Here is a 21,303-nt window from a genome sequence, read left to right as displayed (position 1 = left end):
TTTTCCTAAAAGTTTAGTCACAGAAGTTATCCCCAGCCCCAGACAGCGCTCACGTAGCACTTGTCTAATTGCGGCTGATAATAACAAGACGCTTATTACGAGTAGCAGGAAGCTGCCGGAGCTTGTGCAGGTGCTGCTGGCCCCACTCCGCACAGAACATCGCTCTTGCTGTCTTAACACAACAGTTTGTGTCGCCCTTTTAAGAGCGGCAGCCGATGCCGAAAGCGAGGCAGTGACGTCATCGTGGAAGTGATCCGGCGCTGGAACGTTGTGTAGCACCCGGACTGACGGTCGGAGAGTCAACGATCCAAAGAGCCATCGGTCTGGAGCTCCGCGGGAAGCCGGTGTTCTACGGACTCTCCTTCGCCAAGCCGTTCGAGGGTCCCCCCCCATACACCTCAACCTGGCGGCCCCGACTTTCTGCTTACTTTGTAGGACCTTTAAAGGCTGAAGTCTCAGGGGCCCCTCCCCCACTCCTTATAGGGTCCCATAGAGTCTTAGGTTTAGGGGCCCCTCATACGTTCTTTATGTCCGATTAGGACCCCGTGATTGTTATAAATTAGATTTCTTTGTTCTGCCCCACCGAGCCCTAGATAGAGATCCCCTAGAAGGTGGATCCAGGTACACCCAGCACCCGCCCTACCGTCCTGTTATTCCTGTATAAGGGATTATATATAGGTCCTAAGCATGATGAACCCGGGACTTCCCTTCCTCAATCCACCAACCCTTAACCAGCCCCCAGTCCAACAACAACAGCAGCAGCAGCAACAACAGTATAAATCTGCCCTACCCATCAAGAAGAATGCTATTACTGATGACTACAAGGTGACCAACCAGGTCCTGGGACTGGGCATCAACGGAAGAGTGTTAGAGATCTTCAGCAAAAAGACTGGGGAAAAGTTTGCCTTGAAGGTAAATGGGATAATGGAGGAAGGGGTGTTCCCATCTGACAATAGGGAGCAGATGGCTGACACTGGCCATTCATACAAATAGTTCGCAAGTATTTGCTTTATCACAAAAAAGTGGAAGTTGTACTGTCATTTCTAAAGGGAAACTGTTATTGCATCGGGCATTTTATCAGCTATTATGACAGAAGGAAGTGTAATGTATTAAGATACACTGCTAAAATATCATATTGGAGTAGTCCGCTGACTGCATTCAAACGTGTTGTGTGGGGTAATCTGCATGTGTAATCTGGTGTGCAATTGATGTTGGGATTTGGCAGACTCTGTGGATAGTTGTGGCATTGATTTGCTATTGCAGTATTTTGTTTTTCATTGCTACTGTCTACAGTTTCCAGGAGTGCAGTCTGCTGCTGGGAAAAGGCCACAATTGTGTTTGATTGATAGATTGAGTGTATGTTTGACAGCTGTTTGAGCAAATCATCCTGTATACATGAAGGCAGTGCAAGGGACACCTGTCATGGTAATTGAAGCACGTGAAGGCTACATTGAGCATTGCAAGGGGTTGACTGTTTCCTTTTTTAGACTAAAGTAGTAATATAGAACAAAATATCTACTTATTGCAAGTCCTTTTTATTCTGCAGCCAGTTGGTATTATGGAAACCTAACTTTCAGGGCTGTAGCTGCTTCTTTTTGTTTTGTTTAAACTGCCCCTCTTTCTGTGAGATTTGATACTTTTGCTGTTGAGCAAAGGCCTTTCTCAATACTGCACATTTCAGATGACCTATGTTATACAAGGTATCTGGTGGAGGAAGCCTATGACTATCTTTCTGAATGGAGAACTGATGGGTAACCTTTTACTAAAGCATTTTATTACTATGAGGTAACTGTTGAGTTCTTTAACTGATCAAAGGTCAAAATAATTTAGATGTATAAACTGTTTTGAAGACCAGTGGCTTTTACCTGTACAATTGACTGAGTGACCAGTTATCATGTTCCCTTTCAACAGTTGTTGGTTTTGAATGCACACAGCCATTTATTTTCTGATAAGGTAATCCTACTTTACATATTACCACCCTACTTGCATCACATTGTTTTTTAATACACAAATATAAATTTAGGCGCACAAATAATAATCATTAATTTTAACTCTATGATCACTTGTCAAAGACGCAGCTCCCATTTAAAGCACTGGTTTGCTTAATAACAAAAATCTATTTCTCAAAGAGAGTGCTTAATTATAATACATTTTGTTTATTTAAAGACTTATTGAGATCACATAATAAAATTCAAAAATGGGTTAAAACCATCAAATGTTAAAAACATTTTCTTTGCACAAATAAGGCAGGCTCCCTTAATAGTGATCGTGCTGAGCGAAACAATTTGTGGGACCCCTCACAAAAAAGTGGGGTACTACTCCACTGTTTCTGGTTCTCATCACATATTATAGGTGGTGAGGGCAGGCAGCACTTGGGACACTGCTGGGGGTAGGCCTGAAGAAGTTGGGGTAGAGTAAGGGCAGGCAGTGCTGAGTGTAGGGAGAGGGTAAGTGCAGACAGTTGCAACGGTCCTGGTATTCTGCAAATGAAGACCTAGTGGGCGTGCATGTGGAACATCAAAAATAAACAGTGTGCAATGTAGTCTGCATACAAGAAGACTCTTGCATACAAACCTAAAACTCAAATTTTACAGGTTCTAGACCCAAACCACTTCATACCCAAAATGTACAGCCCCATGACGGCATCGCAATAATCCCAACACTCAGGCAATATATTAGATAGTAGATAACATTATATAGTAGCAAGTTTTAATCCCCACAACAGCTAATATGTCCAGCAATATGCATACAATCTACAAAAAAGTAACATGCTAAGCAATACATAAATAGTGTAACTTGCCAAACAGTGTAACATGCCAATTAAGATACCCCTGTGCTGTGCCCAGATAGATGCCTAGGATGTGCATAGCATGATGCCCCATGATTATTATTCTTTATTTATATGGCACCACAAGGGTTCCGCAGCGCCTTATAAAGTACAAAAACAAATGAGCACACAAGACAGTTATTAACAGTACAGACAATGCAGGACAAGTACATGATTTATAAACAATGCTGCATAACACCTAAATAAGCAGCAGGGTGTCAGTAAGCAGTTTTAGGTGCCATTGTAAAAGTAAGGCAAGAAGAAGCACGTGAGGAAAGAGGGCCCTGCTCGTGAGAGCTTACATTCTGAGGGGAGGGTCAGACAAACAGGGGTGACACAGATGGGCTAGATAGTGAGGAAGGAGCATAAAGTAGTGGGTTAGGATGAGCGCTGGAAAGCATTGAGGGAAGAAATGGGTCTTGAGGGCCCATTTGAAGATTAAGAGCCAGGAAGCCAAGTGATGGAGGAATTTTGCAGGAGCAGTGGTGTCAGAGGGGTAAATCCAGGATTTGGTGATGGCAAGGAGAATCAAGGCATTGCAGATGAAGTGCTCATGAACGGAGACCAGTTTATTATAGACAAAACTGTCTTTACAGAGGGAACAGGAGAGAGGGACAGAGTTAAGAGGCGAGAGGAGAATGAGATTATTAGGGTTGATGTAGTGTGGAGGTGATATTGATCTATAGAAGGCGGATAAGGAGTGTGGGATTATGTGGCTGGCTTCTGAATGAGGAAGGGTTACAGCAGGTGGTGGGTAAGGTGGAGGTTTAGTGTGGTGTGGGGGGGAGGATGATAGGTAACTTGGAGAACTGAAAAGATATCTTTAGCTGTTAGTAACTACTAGTACATAAAGCGTGTGATCTTTTTATGTATTGTTTCCTGTTCCAAGGATCATTCAAAACCTTGTCCTCCAGTGTTGTGCCCCTAAAGGTGAATGGACCCCTATCCCTTATTCCCAGCAAGCATCAGATCAAAAAATATATACATTTGTATAACAAATGTTATACAAAAAGTTATTTACACACATGACCATGGAAGCCTTACACAGAGTACAAGAGAGGACTCACTATGATGATGTGCAATCCCATGATAGTGTGGGCAGCTACCACTGCTTACTACCAGGGTCTAAGAGGGTTTCCACTCAGTGCATCGTGCTAGGGTGGAACTACAAGTCTCAAAATGCCCTGCAGCTTGCAAGTCCCCTTCTGCCCGCTGCTGATTCCCCGCTATGTTCACTTATCCACCCTCCAGGTCCTGGATCTGCAGTGCAGCAGGTAATATTTCTTGCTGTCCTGTGGTCACTGGCTCTGCTCTTGACTGTTCCCCCACCTTCCTGATGGTGGTGCTGCCCTTCCCCTTCTTCTTGGGTGGCATCATGAGACCGGGATGCTCAGACTAATGTTGTCTGGCATCCCGTTATTAAGCAGTGAGGAGGCGGTCCGCTGAACAGAAGTACCTGTCCATATTGTCAGTTATCCGATAATCCTTATGGCGGCTCTGGCTGTTATGCTGTACATCCGGGCCTGCTCGTTGTGTCTAGCAGATGGGGAACTGGGGATGGGGCGGGCATCCTCATTGGTCGAGGAGCCGCCCGCGCTGATTGGTTGGGAAGATCCTGGGGAAGTTACTGGTCCGGCTGCTGTGGCGGACACGCAGTGCGTCCTGCAGAACCCACTCGTTTTTAAAAAGTGAGTTCCTATGTGCCTGTAGCACGTAAAGTAACTTTTTTTGTTTTTGTCAGATATCTAATATATATATATATATATATATATATATATATATATATATATATATATATATATATATGAGTCAAGTGCATAAATATTGGGACAGTGACAAAATTTTCATATTGTGGCCTCTATTCACCACCACAATGGCTTTGAAATGAAACACACAAGATATGCTTTAACTGCAGACTTTCAGATTTAAATTGATGGTAATTACATCCAAATCCGGTGAACGGTGTAGGAATTACAACGGTTTCTATATGTGCCTCCCACTTTTTAAGGGGCCAAAAGTAATGGGACTATCAACTCAAAAGCTATTTCATGGACAGGTGTGAGCTATTCCCTCATTATTTCATTATCAATTAAGCAGGTAAAAGGTCTGGAGTTGATTCTAGGTGTGACATTTGCATTTGGAATCAGTTGCTGTCGACTCTCAATATGAGATCCAAAGAGCTGTCACTATCAGTGAAGCAAGCCATCATTAGGCTGAAAAATCAAAACAAACCCATCAGAGAGATAGCAAAAACATTAGGTGTGGCCAAATCAACTGTTTGGAACATTCTTAAAAAGAATGAACACGCACCGGAGAGCTCAGCAACACCAAAAGACCCGTAAGACCACGGAAAACAACTAAGGTGGATGACAGAAGAATTATTTTACCCCTTCACAACAGTTGGCCAAATCAAGAACACTCTCCAGGAGGTAGGTGTATATGTGTCAAAGTCAACAAACAAGAGAAGACTTCACAAGAGTGAATATAGAGGGTTCACACAAGATGTAAACCATTGGTGAGCCACAAAAACAGGAAGACCAGATTAGAGTTTGCCAAACAACATCTAAAAAAGCCATTACAGTTCTGGAACAACATCCTATGGACAGATGAGACAAAGATCAACTTGTATCAGAGTGATGGGAAGAGAAGCGTATGGAGAAGGAAAGGAACTGCTCATGATCCAAAACATACCACCTCATCAGTGAAGCATGGTGGTGGTAGTGTCATGGCGTGGGCATGTATGGCTGCCAATGGAACTGGTTCCCTTGTATTTATTGATGATGTGACTGCTGACAAAAGCAGCAGAATGAATTCTGAAGTGTTTCGGGCAATATTATATGCTCATATTCAGTCAAATGCTTCAGAACTCATTGGACGGCGCTTCACAGTGCAGATGGACAACGACCTGAAGCATACTGCAAAAGCAACCAAATAGTTTTTTAAGGCTAAAAAGTGGAATGTTATGCAATGGCCAAGTCACTCCCCTGACCTGAATCCGATTGAGCATGCATTTCACTTGATGAAGACAAAACTGAAGGGAAAATGCCCCAAGAACAAGCAGGATCTGAAGACATTTGCAGTAGAGGCCTGGCAGAGCATCACCAGGGATGAAACCCAGCGTCTGGTGATGTCTATACGTTCCAGGCTTCAGGCTGTAATTGCCTGCAAAGGATTTGCAACAAAGTATTAAAAAGTGAAAGTTAGATTTAGGATTGTTTAGTTTGTCCCATTACTTTTGGCCCCTTAAAAAGTGGGAGGCACATATAGAAACCGATGTAATTCCTACACCGTTCACCTGATTTGGATGTAATTACCCTCAAATTAAATCTGAAAGTCTGCAGGTAAAGCACATCTTGTTTGTTTCATTTCAAAGCCATTGTGGTGGTGAGTAGAGGCCAAAATATGAAAATTCTGTCAATGTCCCAATATTTATGTGTGTGTATATAATTATTAATTATAAAAAAATTCAAAATCTCTTGCACTCAATAGTGGAATCAGATATTGGCTTTTGCATTATTAAACAAAATGTTTCTGACCTGTTTAGTGTGGACTGAATCATAGGTCTGTTTTATTATTGTCTATTTAATCTACCAAATGTAAAATATGCTGTTTTATGTTATGCTGGGCATACACTATACAATTAACTGTCAGATATCTGTCCAATCTGGCTGGTTGGAATGAAAACCTGGTAATATATGGGAGCAAATGACAATAGAAATTTGCTCCCAAACACTAGAAAACGGACCAGATTTTCCTTCCCACCAGACAGATTTGACAGATATCTGACAGATAATTGTAGAGTATATGCCCAGCATAAGAATGGGTGTTTATACATAATGAAGGTAAATTATAGTAAGCACATTGTCATTCTACATGCGATTTACACTGTTCTTTGTAGTGTGAACTTGATTTGAAAAAATGTCAGTTGCCTAGTTAAGTTGTTAAGAGTTGGCGAGTACAGTAAATTCATCTAGTCTACGTATTAGGTTTGCCCACTACTGATGGTGATGTCTTCTCAGCCGGTTGTATGTTAAACTACTTTCTAAAATATCCTGCTGTAGTGATGTGTAAACAGACCTAATGGTCTATTTATTATTGATGTTTTGTTGAAAGGGGTTCTCGCTGCTTTGTCCTATTTAACAAGTGGGCTACCACAGAGAAAATGTATTTCTTCTGTGGCCCCTCTGATTTTGGATGATGCTCATGGAGATTGAACAGCTCAATTTATCAGGTAACACAAAGCTTGGCTTTACATCTCTAGGTAATGCTGCATACACACACAAAGATTTTCTGTCCAACCTCCAACTAGTTGATTGGTTGGAATGAAAATCTGGGAAGGTATGAAAGCAAATGACAATCAGCAATTTGCTCCCAAACGCCTTAAAATGGACAAAAACTGTTGTTTGAACAAATTGTTTAGATCAAACATTTAACAAACTTGTCTGACGACCATTTTCACCTGTTTTCTGGCATTTAGGAGCAAATAGCTGATCATCTTTTATTCCCATACATTACCAGATTTTAATTCCAACCAATCAACTAGTTGGATGGTTGGACTGAAAATCTTTGTGTGTACCCAGCTTAATGCTTCGGGGGATTTGCAAAGCTGGAGAAGCTTCATAGGATCCACTCCAGTACAAGTCTCAATCCTGGCCGCGTATGTGCATTTTGCAGCAACTCCTCGATGCAGAGTTGGACTGTGGTGAGGTGGGGAAAACCACTGCGTAGAAACATGGTTCTGCCGGATGAAAATTGCAGATAAAATACATTATTTATCACACCATTACGGTACACACCCACTGAACCTCCAATAATAAATTGACCCTTTTTAATGTTTAAGGTAATCTAAAAAAAAAAACCTGCTTTAAGTTTTTAGTAGAAATGGTAAAAGTTAATGTCACAATAAAAATCTCTGGAATGCTGGTTTTTATGAGTCATGACCAGAATGTCAGCACATTCATTTTAAAAAGGTTTTCACACCTTTTGAAAAAAGGCGTCACATAATTTGATCATAAGAAACGTCAACTCTAAAAATGGTCACAATAGTGTAGAATTTAGGAGCTGGCCTGTCAAATATAGGAGCCAAATAAGTAATTGAAATTCATAGAGATGACTAACCTAAATACCAGCAGCATTTTTCCTTTAGTATCACAGTGATGCAAACAAAAATGCCACCAGTATTTATCAATACTTACCCCTCCAGTGAGGTCCAGCGAAGTCCTCCTTGTCGGCAACGTCCAGCGCTCGGCTGCTGGCAGCCTAACGCTGCCAGCGACGGGATTCTGTGTAATGCACATTCTGTCTGCGCATGTGCGTGACAATGTAACCTGGCGGGGACCCGGCAGTGCCTGGAAGGCTTAGCTGAAGCAGGAGAGGCAGCGCTGGGTCTCCATTGCCGGCAATGGGAACCACAATGCTTTCGCCATCTAAAGATGGCATGATCGATGCAGTGACAAACAGCAGTAGATTACCGCTGTTTGTTGCATACAGAATGGATGACATAACCCCTTTAGCGCTCACAAAAGGGGTCGTTCTTCGTTGTTAAATGGAGCCCTCTGTTAGCTGCAAGATTCTGTCAGTTTTTAGGGTAATAAGACCTCACTTAATACAAAAATAAGCAATGTTTTACCTACTATAATACTGCTAAATGCTCACTGAACAGGCCTCCAAGTGGTAGGTATTACGTTTGTAGGTGCATTAACTGTCAAGCCCTGCCTACCCAACTATGCCTTAATATTAATATGATAGTATTCTGACATCTGTGAAACATGTCTGTCAAAATTTGCTTTTAAAAATGGCCTCTGGTCCTTTTGTATTTTATATTTTAATATAAATTTTTACATTCGAGCTCCAACCACTTTTATCAGAAATACCTAAGGGGTGAATAACTTAATCAACAGTCCCTCTGCATATACTGTGGGTTACTTCGGGGGAGTGGGGGGGAGGTAACCTGGCCTGTTTTTGCTCACACCTCTATGGAACGCGTTTTGACGCTAACTAAATTTGCTCCCAAGTGCTACGAGAACTGCTGTAAAGCTGGGACCTCTCAATTCAAATTCTTCTTTTTTTTTTTTTTTTTTGCATGCAGTGCTGTTTTTTTCTTACAACATTTGTACAATGTCACAATTTTGGTGATAATACTGCAGCTAACCTGGTGTGATTTGCATTGTTTTGTGTAGTAATATGTAACAAAAAAAAACCTGAAATGACAAGCACTTCCTTATCTTGGCAGAGAAAATACCAGAAAATCTCCTTCCAAAGAAAAACAAAACTACTAACTATGGGCTCCATTTACTAACTAAACATAACCACTTCAGCGCTCGCTGAAGGGGTTATGCCACCTTTCTGCATTTAATAAACAGCACTAATCTAAGATTACCGCTATTTTCACAGCATCGCTCTCACCATCTTTTAGATGGTGAGAGCGATGCGGGCCCCATTGCCGGCAATGGAGACCCAGCGGTACCTTTCCGGCTTCAGCGATGCCTTCCAGGCACTGCTGGGTCTCCGTGTCATGCACAGACGGACCATCGCGCATACACATAACAATGAGCCCCGTTGCTGGAAGCGTTAGTCTGACAGCAGATCAGCGGAGGACCTCGCCGAGGACTTCGCGGGACCTCACCTGAGGGGTAAGTATTAATAAATACTAGTGACATTTTCGTTTGTATCACAGTGATACTAAACGAAAATTGCCGCTGGTATTTTCGTTCGTTAGTAAATGGAGCCCTATGTGCTTAGTTGGCATGATTGGGGAAGACATTTTGGGGTATGTTTACTAAAGTGTGGGTTTTTAGAAGTTTGTTGTCCATAGCAACCAGCCAGATTCTAGCTATTATCTTCTAGTAGGTGTAGAATCTGGTTAATATTGGCAACAACTCCACTTCTATAAACCCACACATTAGTAAATCTACACCTTTGACTTTATAATATACCGTGTTGTGTTGCATTTCAGTGACTTTTATGCTATACATTTACTACTTAATTATGGACTCTAAAACACGTGGCGTGTAACCAGACACACCGCCCTTACTTGTGAACTGGCACATAAAGTAGAACCACGCTACTATAAAACATATCTGCTGTAAATATGCATCTTACATAATCTACAACCATCTATCTCTACAAGAGGTGAGCCAGTATCATTAATTGCTCAGGAGGGAAAAGGGTTAACTGGAATTAGATTCTTTCTGCCAGAGCATTAAACAGGCTGCAATGTTGGTTCAGCGCCCAAATTGTTCCTCTTTGTTCTGTGAAACAAACTCAGGGCAACTTGTGATTAATCGTTGCCAGGAAAATGCACTGAAGATTAATGGTGCCACGTGAGGCATTACAGAAATCGGTCAATGTGACTGTATCTGTAAGATATACTGAAGATTCTGCTTAATGAATACTATTGTAGCAATTTAGCTATGAGAATGGTTAAAGCTTTTATTAAAATTTTTAAATTGGAATAAAATGATAAACTTTGGTAACCAGTTTATTAACAGACATCTGTGAGTTAAACGTTCATTAGATGTTTCTAACTAGGTTTTGGTGTAATAACCTGAACAGTGTGGTATGCAGGAGACTTGGTAATGACCGCATAACAATTTATATATTTAAGACCATTTTCCATAGAGTAATCACATGGGCTGACTACAGTATAGTTACTCCAATGTCTTCAATATTGTTTTGCATTGTCAGAAGAGTAACCTTAAGTGTTTTGCTTAGTATATAGCTGGTGGACATGGGAAATGTCTTTTGCTTTCCCTGTCAGGGAGGGATGTTATAAGTGAGTGGGAGTGGCCTTCTGTGACGAATATTCTATGTTGACACCATGATGAGTGAGCCTGGGTGACCCTGGGGTCGGCTGACTGCCTTGATGCCAATTCTGTGTGCGTTTCAGTGACATCAGCAGCTAAGGGCTGTGCTGTTTCTCCTGTCACTCTGTTCACAAGAAATGTTATCTTATTGCATTCATCAGATTTCACTTTACTGTTCTCATTCATTTGATCTCCCATCACAAGATTCTTTTGGTCTTGATCTTTACATTTCCCCACACCCCCACTTGTCTAGTATTCTTATTATTGCTCAATGTCTTTCTTCACCTTGCAGTCATGTGGTGAGGTTGAGGAGTTTCCGTTTTTCTGAATGAATACAGGCAAAGTGTATCATGGGGGTTCTCTGTGGAATTCTGTCAGAATGCTCACACATTATGATGAGCTTACATATTATTTTACTCTCCATCTCCACTGTTCCACCTGTAAACTGTATAAGCTTATTTATATCCATTTTGTTGCTGCTCTTGTTTTGTGAACTGTAACATGGCAGTGACCATAGGAGTCAGTGACATCTTCCATCCCAAGTGCTACTGTACATTTATCTGGTAACATGCACACTTTATGTATGTAGAGCAGGCATGTCAAACATGCGGCCCCAATAAACAATTTCTGCGGCCCCAGAGTGTGGGCTAATTATATATATATATATGTGTGTGTGTGTGTGTATGTGTATATGTATATATATATAATTATTTTTTATAATATGCGGCCCACACCCGTGCCACGGCAACAGTGGTCTCTGAAGTGATGAGGAACCTCTGATCGCTTCAGAGGCCAATGTTCCCAGTGATGCAGCGCACGGATGACGTCGCCCGGAGCTTGCGCCTGCCGCTTTGGATCTAATTAGATCCAGTCAGCGGCAGGTGATACAGCGCGCGGGTGATGTCATGACGTCGCCCGCGACGAGCGGAGCCTGTGTCTGCCACTCTGGATCTAATTAGATCAGTCAGCGGCAGCATCTACGCGGGACGGCGAGGACTGGAGCGGTGCCCAGCAGCTGTCATGAAGAATGGTAAGTATTGCACAGACAGATGAGTGGGGCGTGTTCTATACTGGGAGGGGGCACAGCATAACGGGCATTACTGGGGGGCTCTGCATAAGTCATTACTGGGGGGCACAACTTAAGGGGCATTACAGGGGGCTCTGCATAAAGGGACACTATGGGGGCCTCTGTATAAAGGGGCACTACTGAGGGGCTCTGCATAAAAGGGCACTACTGGGGGCCTCTGCATAAGGGGCACTACTAAGGACATTACTGGGGCACTGCATAAAGGAGCACAAATACAGGGGGCATTGCAAAAGGGGCTGTAATACAGGGTAGAATTGCATAAGGGGCACTTCTACAGGGGGTACTGCATTGGTTTTCAGAAATTATAAACCTTTCAAAATTACATATAAAACTTTTTTTTTTTGTTCCGGCCCACAAACTCAGATCTTGAATATTTGGCCCAGTTGGTATTTTGAGTTTGACATGCCTAATGTAGAGTGAAACTAAAAAAAACATAAATGTGAAAATGCCTTTTCCATTAAAAATGATTGCAAATGTGTCAGCTTCTTTCTTTTTTTTTTTTTTTTAATGCGACTGTCATTCCCCCTTTTAAACAATAAACTTGAATTTTCATAGCAGGATAATGTGATGGTGCATGTTTTGTAGGCAAAATTAAAATGCCTGTGGTATTTTGCTCAGCTACTTGATGTATGTGGTATTGATGGCTGGTGGTGTGCTGCCAACAGAGGATAACTGGCATACTTGTGGCCTTTCAGGCTAAAGTAGAATAAGTATTAATAGCTAATGCATGACTTAATATGTAATATATCTGAATGTTCATGTCAGCATTGCAGTCCTCCTCCTTTATACTGTCCATCTCACTGTGTTCTTCTCTTTTATGCCACCTTCATGTAACACTAAGGGGTAGATTCAATTAAATCTGGTCTGTACTACATGGCTAAAGCTCCTGTGTAACACCCCGAGCTATTCAGTTATTGGGCAACTTCCCCATGTTGTAAACCCATGGCTAATGATCGTTAACACATAATGGGTCCAGGTTAAGTGTCTGGAATCTATGGGTTACCTCATGCGGTAAGCCCCAGTGGGTGCATTTACATTTTTCCTTGCAGTTCCTGAGGCTGTGAGTAAAAATCCACATAAAGTGCACCTACTGTGGGGTAATGACACTATTTGAATAGTTTGGGGCAGAGCCTTCGATGAAAGGTAGACTCTGCAGCTAATTGAATCTGCTCGCAAGTATTTTCGTGGTAAAATATGAGATCCATTATGTCCACCTCCTATATAATACCCTAAAGGCTACAAAACTAGTTTTAAAACCGTTCTATTTTGTGTACTTACAGATGTGTCCACAAACCTCTTACTTCCTTGCGCATTAAACAGCACTTCTAGTCGTACCATGCCGTCGTACCATGCCGTGGTGTGACACGGTAGTGCAGAGATTCTTTTCATTCTACTTTTGTATCTTCAAATGCGTCTTATTCACAAGGCGATGTGAATAAGGCTCACAAGCAACTTCTGCTGATTAAAATTATATATGCGGCATGTCTATATTCTGTGTGCGACTGCTGATGCGGCCTCAGTTGCACACAGAATATACTGTAGGTATAAAGGCGGTGCACTAATCAGTGTCTACAGGCAACAGTGAAGCATGGTTAAGGTTCCTTGCAAGTTTGGGGCTGCATTTCAGCAAATGGAATTGGGGATTTGGTCAAGATTAATGCTGTGCTCATGGTGAGAAATACAGGCAGGTACTTATCCATCATGCAATACCATCAGGGAGGCGTCTGATTGGCTCCAAATTTATTCTGCAGCAGGACAAACATACAGCCAATGTCTTAACAATTATCTTCAGTGTAAAGAAAAACAAGGGAGTCCTGGAAGTGATGATATGGCCCCCACAGAGGCCTGATCTCAACATCATAGAGTCTGTCTGGAAGAGACAGAAGAATTTGAGCAAGCCTACATCCACAGAAGATCTGTGGTCCATTCTCCAAGTTCCTTCAAAAACTGTGCAAGTGTACCTAGAAAAATTTATGTTGTTTTGAAGGCAAAGGGTGGTCACGCCAAATATTGATTAGATTTAGTTTTCTCTTCTGTTCATTCACTTAGTTTATTTTTATCAATTAACAAAGTGCTATTAACACTTCTAGTTTTGAAAGCATTCTTACTTTGCAGCCTGTCTAAAACTTTTGCACAGTACTTACTGTATGTGGACGCATCTGTAAGTCCTAAATGCACTCTTTTACCACTGACGATGGCAGGAGCTTTTGGATTAAGGTTGTGCTACAGATGTGCCCTTACACATCTTTGCTGTAGTCACGCTAAAAAGACTCTCTCTGCACGCCAGGTCCCATGAGACTCTGCTAGCGCTGGGCATTTTATTATTTTTTTTTTACTGCAATGCGACTAGCACGCACCTGTAAACTTTGCTGATTAATTTGATATGCAAAACTTGTATATCTGTGTACAACTGAGTCTCTGAATCTGTATACAAAGTGCTACAATGTAGCTATCCGCAGATTTTTATTTAATTTTTTTTCATTCCTACTTCTGTTGTGCTCCATATATGAACTCTGGTGCACACAGATATAAAAGTATTGCATATCAGCACAGTCTGCTGATACGCCCTAGTCGCATTGCACTGGGACTTCGATGCATTTTCGGCAACAAAAGATCCCCGATGCTAGCAAAGTAACACGGGGCCTGGCGGCTCACACACACCAGGCAAGTTGCGCTATGTCACGTATTGAGGCTAGATGTAAGATGACACATCTGTATGTACAATCTACAAAAGAGAATAATAAGAAGGATTAGATTTGTTACAACCCCCCCTCCCCCCCATCCACAATAATACAAATAATTATTATTACGAAGATACTTCTAGAGGGTGGTGTGACACAAGCACTTTTCAAATAAGTACCTTTCCAGCTTCTGAAGAGCTGCTACTTAATCTTTAGAAACACTCTTAGTGTGGCTGGAAAAGCGTTGTGCGCTGTTTAACATAATGGAGCATGTTTAGTATTTCGTTTGAGAGACTTTCCTACTTCTGTTACATCCTGTTTTACTCCTTGAAATTAATTTGGAGCATTTATAGTACTGTACATTCTTTAACCACTTAACTGACATTTTTTTTCCCCCAGTAAACCGCTCAAAATTATTTTATATATTTTTTTAATTATTTAATAAAGTTTAGAAATTATTTGTAATATATTTAGTTTATTAAAAAAATATATGTATTATATATATTTTATATACCATTCAAAAGTTAGGGGTCACTTAGAAATTTTCTTATTTTTGAAAGAAAAGCACTGTTTTTTTTTCAATGAAGATAACATTAAATTAATCAGAAATACACTCTATAAATTGTTAATGTGGTAAATGACTATACTAGCTGCAAACATCTGGTTTTTAAAGGAAAATCTACATGTATAAAGGTCCGTTTCCAGCAACCATCACTCCAGTGTTCTAATGGTACATTGTGTTTGCTTAGTGCGTTAGAAGACTAATGGATGATTTGAAAACCCTTGTGCAATTATGTTAGCACAGCTGAAAATGGGTTTGCTCATTAGAGAAGCTGTAAAACTGGCCTTCCTTTGAGCTAGTTGAGTATCTGGAGCATCACATTTGTGGGTTCGATTATATTCTCCAAATGGCCAGAAAAATAGAACTTTCATGTGAAAACTTGAGTCTATTCTTGTTCTTAGAAATGAAGGCTATTCAATGCGAGAAATTGCCAAGATACTGAACATTTCCTACAACGGAACAGCACAAACAGGCTCTAACCAGAGTAGAAAGAGAAGTGGGATGCCCCGGTGCACAACTGTGCAAGAAGACCAGTACATTAGAGTCTCTAGTTTTGAGAAATAGATGCCTCACTCACACGTCCTCAACTGGTAGCTTCATTAAATGGTACTCTCAAAACGCCAGTGTCAACGTCTACAGTGAAGAGACTACTTCGGGATACTGGCCTTCAAGGCAGAGTGGCAAAGAAAAAGCCATATCTGAGACTGGTCAATAAAAGGAAAAGATTAATATGGGCAAAAGAACACAGACATTGGACAGAGGAAGATTGGAAAAAAAGTGTTATGGACCGATGAATCGAAGTTTGAGGTGCTTGGATCACACAGAAGAACATTTGTGAAATGCAGAATAAGTGAAAAGATGCTGGAAGAGTGCCTGATGCCATCTGTCAAGCATGGTGGAGGTAATGTGATGGTCTGGGGCTGATTTGGTGCTAGTAAAGTGGGAGATTTGTACAAGGTAAAATTAATTTTGAATAAGGAAGGTTATTGCTCCATTTTGCTACGCCATGCCATACACTGTGGGCAGCACTTGATTGGAGCCAATTTCCACCTCCAACAGGACAATGACCCAAAGCACACCTCCAAATTATGCAAGAACTATTTAGGGAAGAAGCAGGCAGCTGGTATTCTGTCTGTAATGGAGTGGCCAGCAGAGTCACCAGATCTCAACCCCATTGAGCTGTTGTGGGAGCAGCTTGACTGTATGGTACGCAAGATGTGCCCATCAAGCCAATCCAGCTTGTGGGAGGTGCTTCAGGAAGCATGGGGTGAAATTTCTTCAGATTACCTCTACAAATAAGATTAACAGCTAGAATGCCAAACGTCTGCAATGCTGTAATTGCTGCAAAAGGAGTTTGAAGGACAAAATTATTATTTCAAATAAAAATCATTATTTCTAACCTTGAAAATGTCTTGACTATATGTTCTATTCATTTTGCAACTCATTTGATAAATAAGTCAGTTTTCATGTAAAACACGAAATAGGGTGACCCCAAACTTTTGAACGGTAGTGTATATGTTTTGTGTGTATATGTATATAATATATATGTATGTGTGTGTGTGTGTGTGTGTGTGTGTGTGTGTGTGTGTATATATATATATATATATATATTATATAATGTATATATGTATATGTCAGGTCCATAAATATTGGGACATTGACAGAATTTTCAGATTTTGGCCTCTATTCACCACCACAATGGTTTTGAAATGAAACAAACAAGATATGCTTTAACTGCAGACTTTCAGATTTAATTTGAGGGTGGTTACATCCAAATCGGGTGAACGGTTTCCATATGTGCCTCCCACTTTTTAAGGGGCCAAAAGTAATGGGACTATCAACTCAAAAGCTATTTCATGGACAGGTGTGGGCTATTCCCTCGTTATTTCATTATCAATTAAGCAGGTAAAAGGTCTGTAGTTGATTCTAGGTGTGACATTTGCATTTGGAATCAGTTGCTGTCGACTCTCAATATGAGATCCAAAGAGCTGTCACGATCAGTGAAGCAAGCATCATTAGGCTGAAAAATCAAAACAAACCCATCAGAGAGATAGCAAAAACATTAGGTGTGGCCAAATGAACTGTTTGGAACATTCTTAAAAAGAAAGAATGCACCGGAGAGCTCAGCAACACCAAAAGACCCGTAAGACCACGGAAAACAACTGTGGTGGATGACCAAAGAATTATTTCCCTGGTGAAGAAAAACCCCTTCACAACAGTTGGCCAAATCAAGAACACTCTCCAGGAGGTAGATGTATATGTGTCAAAGTCAACAATCAAGAGAAGACTTCACAAGAGTGAATATAGAGGGTTCACCACAAGATGCAAACCATTGGTGAGCCACAAAAACAGGAAGACCAGATTAGAGTTTGCCAAACAACATCTAAAAAAGCCATTACAGTTCTGGAACAACATCCTATGGACAGAGGAGACAAAGATCAACTTGTACCAGAGTGATGGGAAGAGAAGGAAAGGAACTGCTCATGATCCAAAACATACCATCTCATCAGTGAAGCATGGTGGTGGTAGTGTCATGGCGTGGGCATGTATGGCTGCCAATGGAACTGGTTCCCTTGTATTTATTGATGTGACTGCTGACAAAAGCAGCAGAATGAATTCTGAAGTGTTTTGGGCAATATTATATGCTTATATTCAGTCAAATGCTTCAGAACTCATTGGACGGCGCTTCACAGTGCAGATGGACAATGACCCGAAGCATACTGCAAAAGCAACCAAAGAGTTTTTTAAGGCTAAAAAGTGGAATATTATGCAATGGCCAAGTCAATCCCCTGACCTGAATCCGATTGAGCATGCATTTCACTTGATGAAGACAAAACTGAAGGGAAAATGCCCCAAGAACAAGCAGGAACTGAAGACCTTTGCAGTAGAGGCCTGGCAGAGCATCACCAGGGATGAAACCCAGCGTCTGGTGAGGTCTATGCGTTCCAGACTTCAGGCTGTAACTGCCTGCAAAGGATTTGCAACAAAGTGTTAAAAAGTGAAAGTTAGATTTAGGATTGTTTAGTTTGTCCCATTACTTTTGGCCCCTTAAAAAGTGGGAGGCACATATAGAGACCGTTGTAATTCCTACACCGATCACCTGATTTGGATGTAATTACCCTCAAATTAAATCTGAAAGTCTGCAGTTAAATCACATCTTGTTTGTTTCCTTTCAAAGCCATTGTGGTGGTGAATAGTGGCCAAAATATGAAAATTCAGTCAATGTCCCAATATTTATGGACCTGACTGTGTGTGTGTGTATATATGTGTATATATAATATATATATATGGAATGTTTTTTTTGCAACCCCCATTATAAAATAACTTCTCACCCCTATAGGCAATAGACCCCACAAGGGTCATAAATCCTAATAATAATAATACCCTCCCCCATTAGTAGTGGAAAAAAAAAATAATCTGTTTTCTAAACCAACCCTCCCCCTGTAAAAAGACACATTTAATTTGCCTCCCTTCTCCTACCGTGTGACCAGTAATGTCTTACTTTTTTAAATATTTCACCCCCCCTCCAGAATCAACCAACGTTTCGGGGCTCACACATAAAGTGGCCACTTTACCTTGACAAAGGGGGCGTGTGAGCCCCGAAACATTGGTGTAATGTGAGGGACCACATTTAAACTTGTTCAAAGTCTCCGAGTGCCACTGATTTAAATTTTTCTATACACCAGTTGTAGATGGCACATGAGCGCTGTTTTCCCTGTATAGTGGAGTTCTGGTCCAGTGTGTGTGTGTGTGTGTGTGTGTGTATATTTATTTACCCCTCCCCCACTGATACTAGATACCCTCCACCCTGCTTGGACTGTCACAGATCACCGCATTCCTTCTGGGGAGTCGGAGGAGATCCGTTCTGCACAAGTGCAGAATTGATCTCCTCTGCAAAAGCTGTGGGAAGCAGCGGCTGGCTACGGTCGCATTACACGTGATGCTGCCAGGTAAGGGGTTAGTGCGGAATCACAACCCCTTAAGGGGTCTATTTAATAAACTAAAAATGTCTTCTCTCATTTTTAGCTTCACCATCCCTAGCAGATGGCACAAAGTCATCGCCCATGTAAGCTACAATAAATACAATGGGTGTGTCCTTTTTAAAACAGACCTAAAATATATTTTGCTATAAATAACAGCTACTAAAGCTGGGTACACACCTGAAGTTTATATCGGTAGATCGACCTGATCTGCAGATAGTTGTTCATACACACTGAACAACCATCTGGCCAGGGGCTTGCTGGCGGGGGTTCGTGTCGCGCCCCCCTCCCTTCAGCAAGTGTACGGGCGGTCAGCTGATCGCCTGTACACAGCGCAATGTGCAGATATATATCGGCAATCGGCTGTGCTGCACAGCTGACGTGATATGTCTGCGAACGTCGTCATTCACAGACTTCTCATCTGTACGCCCTGGTCGACGAATACACGATATATTGCCTGTTTTAATTGACTGGCCGATATGTCGGCTAGTGTGTACCCAGCATAAATATCTATTAAAGTTCCCGTATCTTGACAGAACGAAGACAATTCATGTAAAATTTTTGCTAAACGTCAACTATTGTCTGTTTATCAGCCATTTTTGTACAAATCTTTTCACAAGCAGCTATGCAATCCTACATGCTAGTGGGAGGGATCTATTCAGTTATTTGTTCTGCTGAGTGCGAGTGCTACGGGCGCCCATATCTTATTGCGGATATCTGCTCGCAGTGAAATCCGACCAAAGTAGGGATTTTGGGCGCCTTTACCTTATCACATCTGGCTATTAGGTCTCTCACATGGCTAATTCCCTGCATTTTGGGTGTGACCTCTGCTATAAGTGATGGGCTCCAGTGTCACTTGCGCCCAGCGGCATAAACAATTGTATAGTGCCTGCCATTTTAGACAGGAGCTATGGCTGCGGAAAAGCAATTGAATGTCCATCCCTAGGGAGAAAAGGGCTTATGTTCCAGCTTGTAATGTGTTGTCCTTTTGTCATAATAATTATCATCTAAGGGTTTAATTGACAGGTAAAGCTAAAAGACCAGTTTCAACCCAACCACAATGGGAATTGTGCACAGTTGGAAGTGGATCAGGCATGCTTGGACAAAAGTATGTAATTTCTGTGCGATGCAGCCACATCTGTGTGTGTGTGTGTGTGTGTGTATAGTATATGCACCCGGTGTGATACTAGTAATCATCAGTGACCAGCTGCCCTATACTGGGTGCTAAAGAACAGCTTCCAAACAGGTGTACTTTTGCCAATGTCCACTCTGCGTAGTCCGCATTGAACATTGCCTACTTGATAGGGCCCCATTACTGTTCCACCTTTAAGGCGGGTATCCACTTACCGATTAAAATGCGCGATTGAACGATAACGTTATCATTCAATCGCTCATTAATCGTGCACAAATCGTGCATGAATGTCGGAAACGACAAGTGATGCGCGCTCCCGCTGGTCGTTTCCGCCATCAGTCATCGCCTGAACATGCTGCGACAGACAATGTTCAATGTAGGCACTGCTGGGAAAGAGGAATGACTGATTATAATGTTGTAATCGTACTGTCTTCCACAAGCTGCTAGTGGACACGCACCTTCACAGTCGTAAGTGTAGATGATGTCTGAATACGTATGGCTGCATCGCGCATATTGGCATGTGCCCTTCTTTTCTAGCATGTATAGTGCAATTTAACGCAAGATGCACTCTGCAATCGAGAATACATTTTAGATCCTTATTAAAGAAAGAAGGAAAGAAAGAAAAAGCCTCTGCCTGTCTATGGCCATCTGTACGTGATTGGCTCATTGGACTAATTATCCCAGTCCCTATAATTTCCATTGCAGACACACAGGCCAACATCAGTTGGAAGTGGTATGAAATACCGCCGGCCGCAGCCCGACAGGAGCAGAGTGCGACGCAGCGAAAGCCCGACAGCGCTGGAAATCCCGATCGTGGATAGGTAAGTATTTACTAACCTAACCTAACCCCCCTAACCCTCCTTAGGGGTGCCGAACCCTAACTTCCCCCCCAAGTGCCTAACCCTAACCACCCCCTTCCCCGCTGCCTAACCCTTAGTCCCCCCCGGGGGTGCCTAACCCTCCCGGGGGGGTGCCTAACCCTAAGTCCCTCCCGGGAGACCTAACCCTCCCCCCCCCCCCCCCCCCCCGTGGCTGTCCGCTCGTGGCGCATCATCGGGGAAATGCGGGCGCCTAAATCTAGACGCCCGGCATTTCACCCTTGCCGGGAAATGGCAGTCGGGAAGCCGGCTGCCGGTATTTAGGTAGTCGACTTCCCGATTGCCTCCCCATCAGTTACCCAGTACTGTATTTCTCTTACATATGACATTGCTGATAATGATAGACTGGAA

The 21,303-nt window shown here is 42.0% G+C and overlaps 1 protein-coding gene across 1 annotated transcript in view; it reads left to right on the top strand.

The window, feature by feature from the left end:
* The first annotated feature begins 229 nt into the window (after positions 1-229).
* Positions 230-21,303, top strand: part of MAPKAPK2 (MAPK activated protein kinase 2) — a 67,178-nt gene continuing 46,104 nt past the window's right edge. Inside the window, exon 1 of the mRNA XM_088448553.1 lies at positions 230-912. Coding sequence (XP_088304679.1) covers positions 688-912 — 225 coding nt within the window. The 5' untranslated portion in view covers positions 230-687. The remainder of the gene's footprint in view (positions 913-21,303) is intronic.

This window comes from Taudactylus pleione, unplaced genomic scaffold (assembly GCF_031769625.1).
Source record: "Taudactylus pleione unplaced genomic scaffold, aTauple2 ptg000458l, whole genome shotgun sequence".
Taxonomy (NCBI): domain Eukaryota; kingdom Metazoa; phylum Chordata; class Amphibia; order Anura; family Myobatrachidae; genus Taudactylus; species Taudactylus pleione.
Note: the sequence above shows the minus strand (reverse complement) of the source record. Positions and strands in the feature narration are given on the sequence as shown.